This window comes from Anguilla rostrata, chromosome 13 (genome assembly GCF_018555375.3).
Source record: "Anguilla rostrata isolate EN2019 chromosome 13, ASM1855537v3, whole genome shotgun sequence".
NCBI lineage: Eukaryota > Metazoa > Chordata > Actinopteri > Anguilliformes > Anguillidae > Anguilla > Anguilla rostrata.
The window spans coordinates 39253167-39264074 of NC_057945.1; the positions used below are offsets into that span (position 1 = coordinate 39253167).

Here is a 10908-nt window from a genome sequence, read left to right on the forward strand (position 1 = left end):
TAATGGTTATTTTTCTCTGTAAAAAAAAAATAATTTCAAAACTGCTTGTTGATATTCATTTATCACACTGAGCTGCAGTAAACCAGGAAACAAACCAATCTTAAGATCTGATTAGGTTAGGGCTGGAATTGCTCTGGCATGATAAGGAGTCCATGCACACACTTTGAAGATGTTTTACTCTCTTACCTGTCTCTCCTCCCTCTGTCTTGGAGGATGATTAACTAAAGAGTTTTGATAGTCAACCCAAGCCCTCAGGTGATTTCTATCTGTTTGCGCCTGGGGAACATCCACCTAGCCTGGCTTCTGCAACCTTTCACACGTTTGTTTTCTCAGAACTACAGCAGCGGAATTTGTTGGAATTAAAAGAAAGCAAAATCCCAACACTTTGCAGAAGCTATAGAGGTGTCAGTGTGTCTATGGAGACAGCTTTTCACCCTTTTTTTAAAAAACCTATTTAATTTTTTCAGTCTGAATCATAAAACCAACATGAACTGTTTTTTACAGGTAATGGTGAGGTATGTATTTTGGTTTGTTCATTAATAGAGATCTGTTTGCCAGTACCTGCGCTGATAAAGAATTGACAAAGAACGAGTTGACTTTATTCACTTTGAAATTCTTTAAGGAACCATTTGTTTCGTGATGGCAGCTCCAAACGGCATTTAAGGGTAATATTAAAACAGGGCACATATTTTGATTTATTATTTTATTTTGCAGTAACAGAAACATATAATAGGCCTACTGTCGCGGATTGGGAAACATAAAAATACGATAGCTTACTGCACATCAGAAAGTGGGACTGAGACGTTTTGTGGGGTGAGTTCTTGGATTGGCGCGAGGTGACTTTTTTGGGAGGGGGCACCATGGTTGGCACGGGGGGGCCTGTGCCCTCGTTCTCAGTGTGGGACTACGTGGTTTTCGTGGGCACGATCTTGGCGGCGGCAGCCGTCGGGCTGTTCCAGGCCATCCGCGGGCGAAGGGATACCAGCAGCGCTGAGTTTCTGCTCGGGGGACGGCGGATGACGGCGGTGCCCGTGGCGATGTCCCTTACCGCCAGCTTCATGTCGGGCATCACCGTGATCGGCACCCCGGCCGAAGCCTATCGCTACGGAACCCCCTTCTGGCTCTTCGGCTTCTCCTACGCCATCATGTCCACGCTCACGGCGGAGGTCTTCGTCCCGCTCTTCTACCGCTTGGGGATCACCAGCACCTACGAGGTGAAGTCCCGGAACCGCCGCCGTCACGTTTTCATTTTGGGCATGTAGCGCCCGGTCTTATCCAGAGCGACTTCCACAGACCGACTCACACAGCCCTGGCTTCTACATACAGTGCAGCTCGATATTTCACTGAAGCCATTTGGATTATGGGCCTTCTTCATGTCCGGTAAATAAATATTAAAATTAAAATAAATGAATAGTTGAAGTCTATGTGTCACAGGGCATTCAGAATTGACAGTGTCATCCGGAGTGACTTCCGTAGATCACATTTTTACATTAAATCAGTTTATACAGCTGGATATATACTGAAGCAGCTCAGGTTAAGTACCTTTGCTCAAGGGTACACCTGGGAATCAAACCTGCAACCTTTGAGTCACAATGTACATTTCAGTTATATTTATTTTGTCCTTAGCTAAACAGTATATAAACCATTAAGTGCTAGAGCAAAAAGTTTTTCCCATAGAAAGACCAAAAGTATCCCTTAAAACATTTCAACACTTTTTTTTTTTTTCATTTCTGAGGTGTGGAATGAATATTTGACTGAACGCATATCATTCTTTTGCAGTATTTGGAGATGCGCTTCAACAAACTAATTCGGACGGTTGGAACGACTATGTACATCATACAGACAGTAAGTGGACCAAACACTTCAAGCCTGTGTGCTTTGACATTTTCCTCAACGTGTGACTCTGCTTGATTTTACCCTGTACTGGCAAAAACATCTCAGAAAACGTACTTCATAATTGTACACTGCAAAATGCAGCTTTTTTTCATTCACGGAATTGTGTAACTTTTTATTTCCTTGTTCCTTGGCTGTTTTTCGTGTTTTATTAACCGGACACGCACATGGGGGCTGGACCGCTCCGAAATGCCTTTCCCCTGACTGTTGGCTGAACTCGGCTGATTGTTTTTTTTTTTTTTTTTTTGACTGACTGAAAGATGATGAGGGCGGGTGCTCTGCGTCCTGTTGAATGTGAAAGCGGCGGAGGTTTCCGTTCGGTCGCGTAAATGCCGCTGTTTTGTCTTCCAGGCCTTGTACACGGGAATGGTGATTTACGCTCCCGCGCTCGCCCTCAATCAGAGTGAGTAGCGCCCTACAGAGCGCTTTCATATTGATCAGAAACGCCATTAGCTAACTGCCTTCTTCAGCCACTGAAATGCCAAACGCTTTACCCATCTAATTTAGGCCACTGGCACTAGGTTTTGTTGATTACGTGTGTCTACCAGCTGCTGACATTAAATAATTTCTGGGTTGGTACTTACTGACGATTATTTAATAAGGAGGGGTAGAAAATCGGTTGTTTGGTTTTTAAGCACGCAGTTCGAGGGGGGGGGGGGTGGTCTTATATGCACAGCCGTCAAGATGCTACCGAACTCTCTCTTCTCTCTGTGTTGCAGTTACTGGCCTCAACCTGTGGGGGGTGCTGGTGGCTACGGGAGCCGTGTGCATTATCTACTGCACCCTGGTCAGTGCCATAGAGACGGAACACCTGTTGATTGCTTCACCTCACTGCCATAGCAACAAACAGACAGAATAATCAAAGGTCACAGAAACCAACTTCCATTTCAGACAGTGGAATCAAACTGCGTGCTCACATTAGTAGAGCATAGAACTGGCATGTAATATAATGTGGTGATCTGAATTCACATCACAGTGAATGTAGTCTGGACTAGCCCCCCAAAAAAAGAAACACCTCCACACATACAGACTAGCCAGCTCAAGGGCTTGCATCAGTTGTACTGCATTTCCACCAAAAAAACCTTGAAAGCTTTAAATCTGAACTAAAGTATAAATCTGAACTAACTCCCACAATGCCCCTCTTTGTTTTGCCTGTGTTTATATAATAGTCAAATGTCAGGTAGATTTCGGGGCTTGGCAGATGCTCTTATGGAGAGTGACTTGTGCAGATATATATTTAAATACTGAGCATGGGTGGCAGTGTCGCAGTGTAACCTAAAGGTAGCCGGTTAAATTCCCAGGTAGGACACTGCCGTTTGTACCCGTGAGCGAGGTACTTAACCTGCATTGCTTCAGCATATATCCAGCTGTATAAATGGATGCGATGTAAATGTGATGAAGAAATTGTGTAAGTCGCTCTGGATAATAGCGTCTGCTAAATGGCTGTAATACAATGTGATGTTATGTGATGTTGCGTCAGCGTCAGCGTGGCTGTGGTTGTGCTCCGTTCTCCAGGGGGGCCTGAAGGCGGTTATTTGGACGGACGTGTTCCAGATGGTGATCATGCTGGCGGGGTTCGTGGCCGTCATCGCCCAGGGCGCGGTGCTCCGGGGGGGCCTGACCACCATCTGGGAGGACGCCTACCGGGGGGGTCGCCTCGAAGCCTTTGAGTGAGCTCACCAGCTTGGGTTGTGGGGGGAGGGGGGGGGGGCAAGGGGCTTATAGGATAGTATAATGTAGTATGATGGGTAAGGGTAATGGGTAAGGAACTGGTCTTGTAACCTAAAGGTCACGGGTTTGATTCCTGGGTAGGACACTGCCGTTGTACCCTTGGGCAAGGTGCTCAACCTGCCTTGCTTCAGTATATATCCAGCTGTATAAATGGATGCAATGTAAATGCTATGTAAAAAGTGGTTTAAGTCGCTCTGGATAAGTGCCTGTAATGTAATGGCAAGGGGCTTGGTTATTTTGAAATGATGTGCTATAGAACACTGTCTCCTCAATATGTACAATGTATCACTGCCAGAGCTCTAAAGGCCCGTTTTTCAGAATTACAGTAGGGCTTTGGCCTTCGATACTGGGTCTGCGAGCTGGCCCATCGCTCTGTGAACAAAACATTAGAAGACATTCCAGGCATTCAGCAAAATGCTCTTTCCAGATAGCTGTATACAGCTGTACATTTACTGAAGCAGCTCAGGTTAAGTACCTTACTCTTGGGTACAATGACTGTGCCCCACCTGGGACTCAAACCTGCTGCCTCTAAGTTACAATCCCAGTTCCCTGTGCCTTTAGCTTTGATCCCGACCCCTGAGGTTCTATCCTGTGCCTTTAGCTTTGATCCCGACCCCTGAGGTTCTATCCTGTGCCTTTAGCTTTGATCCCGACCCCTGAGGTTCTATCCTGTGCCTTTAGCTTTGATCCACGACTCCCTGACCACCCGAGTTCTATCCTGTGCCTTTAGCTTTGATCCCGACCCCTGAGGTTCTATCCTGTGCCTTTAGCTTTGATCCCGACCCCTGAGGTTCTATCCTGTGCCTTTAGCTTTGATCCCGACCCCTTGAAGCGACACACATTCTGGACCATCGTGGTGGGCGGCAGCTTGATGTGGGCATCAATCTACGCGATCAACCAATCACAGGTGCAGCGGTACATTTCCTGCCGCACGCTGACCCAGGCGAAGCTGTGAGTTTGAGACGATATGAACGCCGTTTTTTTTTTTTTTTTTTTTGTGAAGCCAGAAATGAGAAGAGAGTCCGAACCCCGCAGAGCCTGACTCCACCCCCTCCCTGTGTGTCCCACAGGTCTCTGTACTTCAATATGGTGGGGCTGTGGGTGACCGTCAGCTTGGCCGTCTTCACCGGCCTCACCATGTACTCCATCTTCAGGAACTGCGACCCGCTGGTCAACGGCGACATCGGGGCGCTCGATCAGGTACCCCAAACTCCCAACCCACACCCGAGGAGAGGTGGGCCTTTTTCATCTTTTTCATCATTTAGATCAAGCAGTTGTGGGAGTGTGGAATTGTCAAATTCTAATTCAGTGTGTATGTATCTGTGCGTGTGTGTATGCGTGTGTGTATGTATGTGTGTGTGTGTGTGTCTGTATGTTTGTGCGTGTGTGTGTGCTTGCGTGCGTATGTGTGCGGCATGTGTGTGTGTATGCCCGTGTGTGTGTGTGTGTATGTGTGTGTGTGTGTGTGTGTGTATATGCGTGTGTGTGTGCTGTTATGCGTGTATGTGTATGACTCTGTGCGTGTGTGTGTGTGTGTGTATGTATGTGTCTGTATCAGATGCTTCCATACCTGGTGATGGCCATTCTGTCAGACTTCCCAGGAGTCCCTGGGCTGTTTGTGGCGGCTGCGTACAGCGGCACTTTGAGGTGAGAGCAGCATGAGACGCCGATAGCGGTGGAGCAAAGTGCACCCTGCGTTTCCCAGAGTTCCCAGATACGGGCGAGCCACAGACTACGTCGGGACTGGCTGTTACTCAACACTTTATTGACCAATTGAAGCAGCTGTCTACTAGCTTAACTCACCTCCCCAGTGTTCCAGCTCTGTTTCAGTCACTGCTTTTAAAAGGCTGACGGAAACAGCGTATTCAAGAAGGACTCCTCCCCAGCGCCAGTCTTATCCGCCTTGTGTTAAGCAATAAAATACACCTCAAGTACATCCAGAGCACCTTGTGCAGTGATGTCATGTTTCCAGAAGCTGCACATATGAACAGATTCATTTTATAGCATTTCTTCACAATCATAAACATGAATATCCTCTTTTATATCATACCAGTGCTTATTTCCCTGCACCATTGGGAAACAGCTCCAACCGTAATACCCAATACAAAGCGAAAAGTATTTAGAAGAATAATTGAGGTATATACATACGTACAACCACTGGAGGTATAAGATCAATGCACAAGCTGCTTTTGAGCTTCCTGAACAGTATTTTCTAGAGATAATGAACCCCCAAATGCCCCTCAGAAATAAAGGTATGGTGGAGGTATGTTTCTGTTCCTTAGGGAACAAATTTCCCAAATGTACCCTGAAAGTGCACTAATGTTCTATTTGGGGAATAATAAGTACCTTTTACAAGCAAAAAAAAGTGCAAATGAATTATGTTTTGCTGGCTAACCATATAATTTTATATACTTATAGGGTATCACCGCAGTGAGAAGCATTTGTACCTATTTAGGCAGTTTTTTCGTACCTGTTTTCCTAAGAGTGTGTACACCTGCCATTGTAATTCTGGCAGGTTGACAGAAAAGTGTGTGATGGAGGAATTATCCTTCATCACACACTGCCTAGGCCAAATGAAAACATACACTAAAACCGAAATACTTAAAAAATAAAAAATAAAATAAAAAATGTTTAACATAACGTAAATTTAATATATCAATCCTGGGGGCATATAAGGAACAAACACCAGGAGGCATAGGATTGCAGGGGCTATCAAAAAATATTAGAACACAGGGTACATTCTGAGGTGGGGGGGGCCCAATGTGAGACTTTTCACGGGGCCTAAAATCTCTGGGGGTAGCTTATCCTTACCTCAGCTCTGTGTTATTAAGAGTGAGAGGGAGAAGGTGAGTGAGGCTGGACTGTCGTGGCTGAATAAAGTATTGCTCTTGTTTTTGAAGCATAAGTGTGCAAGGTTCCATTCCAGATGATCTACAGTGACACTCGGACTCTGGACCTTATGGCAGTCATCTTTACGAGAGTCTATTGTTATTTGTCCTCACAGTCAACCTAGACTGTACTCACGTGTGTGTGTGTGTGTGTTTGTCTGTCTTTCTGCATTTTTAGCACCGTTTCCTCGAGCATCAATGCCCTGGTGGCTGTAACGGTGGAGGACTTTGTGAAGCCCATTTGGCCGAACCTCAGTGAGCGAAAGGTCTCCTGGATTAACATGGGCCTCAGTGAGTCTCCCTCCTTAACACAGTCACTCATTTTAGAACTGAAGACTTTCATAATTTCTATATAATGCAGTCCGTTTGTGTGGTACAGTTTTCAAACATTTGTGAGATTCAAACAGGAATCGAGAGAATGGACGAGAATCCGTTAGCAAGTTAGTGTAGCCCAGTATCCGTTAAAAACTGAACCGGAAGGTAACCGTGCGGCGGACGATGAATAAAGTATAAAGTGAGGAGCACTTCAATCCCTCAGAGCTGCAGAGCAAGTGTATGTGCAGAAGAGCCTGTTTTAATGTTAGTGTAATGCAGTCATTATTGTGAAGATAAATAGCAGACACCCGGGCCCATGGTCTCACAATGCAGGTGTGTTTTCAGGTGTGTTCTTTGGGGCGCTCTGCATAGGCATGGCAGGTGTGGCGTCCATGATGGGAAGCATTCTACAGGTACGAACAGTCACCTGTTCAGCCCTCCCGTGACTGCACAAATACACAGCGTTTTAGTGTGCCAGTATCTTTTGTGTTAAGAAAACATTTTTATCGCAAGTTTATATCATAATAAATATAACATTTTATGATAGGCTTTTCACATTTTTATTAAAATGGGAGAATATAGCCAGTTTCTACCACATCAATTATTAACGTAGCAATATTGCAGTCCGTAAAACACAAACGCAGTTAAAACGCGGCGGTGCTATCACGAACAGACAAATTTAGGTTAGTGTTTGTACCGCATTTTAAAATGTGGGTTTTCAGCGACCTCTGGTGGTTCATCGGTGTCATGACCAGATTATTTTCTCTTTCTTTTCCTGATGAATTTTCTAGGCAGCCCTGTCCATATTCGGCATGATCAGCGGTCCTCTGCTTGGACTGTACTTCCTTGGCATGTTCTTCCGATGTGGAAATTCAACTGTAAGTTCTTTTAAAAAAAATATATTTTACAATATTTTTATCACTACTCTCAAGTCCACATACTGTATTATTGTTATTCATATTAAGGCAGTGCAAGGGTGTTCAAGAGAACATTTAATGTGGTTAGTATTTTACATGTCTAGACAAATGATTTAATTAAATTATTTTTTCAGTTGATGAAGATAAATGACTTGAGAAAAACTGTCAAAAATTCTTGCAACAAAGGGGGATTTACATTCAATTTTCTTGCTATAAATTATTGTCAGTGTTGAGAAAAATATGTTCAGGTTGTTGATTTAGCGGGATATTACCTTAATTACCAAATACAAATAGCAATAAAGATGAAATGTGAAATTTCTAAGGTGAATGACAGTGATAAATTCAGGCTACTGCGTGCTACTGAAGGCTTGTGCCGTGTGTCATGTTGAGCACTACTGTGTGGTAAAATCTCACTTGCTGTGTGTGTGCGTGTGTGTGTGTGCATGTGTGTGTGTGTGTGTGTGTGTGTGTGTGCATGTGCACGCGTGTGTGTGTGTGTGTCATTGCAGGGAGGACTGGTGGGTCTGTGTGCAGGTCTGCTGCTGACCCTCTGGGTGGGGATAGGGGCGCAGGTGTACCCCCCTCTGCCCGAAAAGACCCTCCCCCTCAATGTCAGTGTGGCGGGCTGCAACCGCTCTCAAGACCTCAACTTCACCACCGCGACACCGTGGAGCAGCGCGGTGACCTTAGCGCCACTGCCGACTCCGTAAGGCCCACCGTGACTCACCAGCAGGGGGCGCACTGCCGCTGCCGCAAACATTACAGTGGAAAAGTGTACACCGAGAGAGAGAGGCAAAGACATACTCATGCTCAGGATCTGTCACATTAAAAGAATATAAAAATTAGTATGAGCCATATAACATTCACATTCACATGCACACACACACACACACACACACACATGTCACTCACTCACACACACACACACACACACACTCATGCACACACACACACACAAACACACAGACACACATGCACCCAGGTCACTCACACACACATTCACACACACAGGCACATGCATGCAAACACACATACACACACAGTTACACACACACACACACACAGCTCACTCACGCACACACACACACACACACACACACAGGCACATGCATGCACACACACATACACACATGCAGGTTTAGTTGGCTCTGACTGAGGAGAGCTCTGCTCTTGTTTGTGTTCTGCAGAGACAGGCCGGTTCTGGCAGACACCTGGTACTCCCTGTCATACCTCTACCTTTGCCCGCTGGGCACCCTGATGACCCTCATCCTTGGCTTAGCAGTCAGTGCTGTCACAGGTAAGGCCAGCTGCGTGACCCTTTGTGGGGGGGTGGGATGGAGGGATGTTAAAACGTCTGCTGACCTGTACCAAAATGCAGGGTAGATTTGTTCTTTCAAGAATGTCACTATTTCCCATCAATGAAAGGAAAATATTTTTCCCCATTTCTATTGTACGTATTCTACTGTATTCTGTTTTCTATTGTATTGTACTGTATGATTCTTCATCCACTGAACAGCGCCTTTTATACATGTGTATACAGTATGTAAATGGAATGTATTAGAGGTGGACATATAGTCCATATAAATTTACACAAAGGTAAAAAAAAGTATTTAATACCTATTGCTCCAAGTCATTTCATCATTGTCTGTCCTTCTCTTATCCTGTCGGCTTTCCTTGTCATGCCTGTTGAAATCTGAGCTGATTCTCCTCAGTGACCATTCACCTGTAAATATCACATCTGGCAGATTCCTGATTCTCAGAGACAGGCAGTCAGGGAATCTGCATTTACGCTGTGTGCTGTATGCGTGCCCATTCAGGCGGCTGCAAGCAGAGGAAGATTCGACCCGAGCTGTTTGTACAGAAGAGCGATTTGTTCTGCTTCAGCTGCAGCGCGGATTCATCCGAGGTAAGGTCTCTCAGACCGCTCGCATCTTCAGCAAGGCTAGCACAGCGTTCAGTTTACAGAGAGCGGCCGTTTCTGCGTGACGTATCCTCTCTGATTAGACATAACCAATGGCGGGCTGCTCCTGCTTATGACATCACGTCCGGGTCTGCCGCTCTTCAGAGCTTGCTCGATTACTTCTGTCTGTATCCTCCACAGGCCTCAGAGTCCGCGGGGGAGAAGCTGGGTAAGACGAATCCAGCGTTCACCGACGCCATGGCAGAAGTCACGATGAAGGAGAGGGAGAAGGTCACCAGGTTCTGAAACAGGCCAGGCTGAGGCCTAAAAAATTTAGAAAACGATTTATGCCCCGTCAGCTTTTATTTTCAGTGGACATTGGTGTGTGTGTATTATAGGTCTGTTTATCAACAGCGCTGCATTGTGCAGGTCTTTTTTGATCGAGGTACTATCAGTGGACTCAGATATTTGCACTGTGAGTGAACTGGTCCTGGTGCAGATGTGGATAATTAGCATCCACAGAGTGAACGGGTCAGTGACCCACGGAGCTGAGCACACAGCGCATATCCACTGCAGGAAAAGCGCGGTAGCTTTCACAGTGTGCGTGCCATTGTTAATGCACTGATAAAGCAGGACTCCATGTGCTCTTGCGTGCCATGTTATGAACAATATAGGTGAACAGTGATCTGAACCCGATCAAAGCCTAATTAATTTATAATCTTGTGCGTATTTTGACCTTTTTCTTGTACAATGGCATTAAATATTTATGATGTTTTTTTCCTCCCACAAAATAAAGAACCCTTCATTATTATGTCGAGTTCTTGCTTGAGTTTGTTTAAACAGAATGGTTTTTAATAAATTCAACCTTTTTTTGTAGATGGGAACAAGACACCATTGACTATTCAGGGGAAATAATAATAATACGTATTGTTTGTCCATTGCTATTCCCTGCATCATATAGGGGACCTCTCCATCAGAGTGTGGAGTATGAAGTCTCTTTTCACCTGTGTTGCATTATTAATAAACGCACTCTGAGTAAGATTTATAGAGACAGATAAACTGAACAGTTCATAAACAGCTCAGATAACAAACGAGCAGGGTCCGCAGCTGAAGGTGCAGTGGAGCTCGGTGAAAACAAACACTGCCAGAGTTGATCTGGCCAATAAACCTCCGTCTCCTTGGCGACCGGCCGACTCCAAAGGAAGTGAGCGGAGCTCCTCCCACTTCACCTGCTGGTGCGACCGGGGACCAATCGCTTATTCCC

General features: G+C 45.4%; 1 protein-coding gene across 1 annotated transcript; it reads left to right on the plus strand.

Annotated features, from left to right (window-relative positions):
• The first annotated feature begins 178 nt into the window (after positions 1 to 178).
• slc5a8l (solute carrier family 5 member 8, like) lies at positions 179 to 10455 on the plus strand. Its single transcript, XM_064305859.1, has 15 exons — positions 179 to 1214; positions 1780 to 1845; positions 2245 to 2296; positions 2613 to 2680; positions 3409 to 3563; positions 4435 to 4575; positions 4695 to 4824; positions 5183 to 5271; positions 6691 to 6803; positions 7173 to 7240; positions 7619 to 7705; positions 8254 to 8450; positions 8932 to 9041; positions 9562 to 9650; positions 9846 to 10455. Exons 1-15 carry the CDS (start codon positions 861 to 863, stop codon positions 9948 to 9950), a joined length of 1824 nt encoding a protein of 607 aa, XP_064161929.1. The 5' UTR covers positions 179 to 860; the 3' UTR covers positions 9951 to 10455.
• The last annotated feature ends 453 nt before the right edge of the window (positions 10456 to 10908 follow it).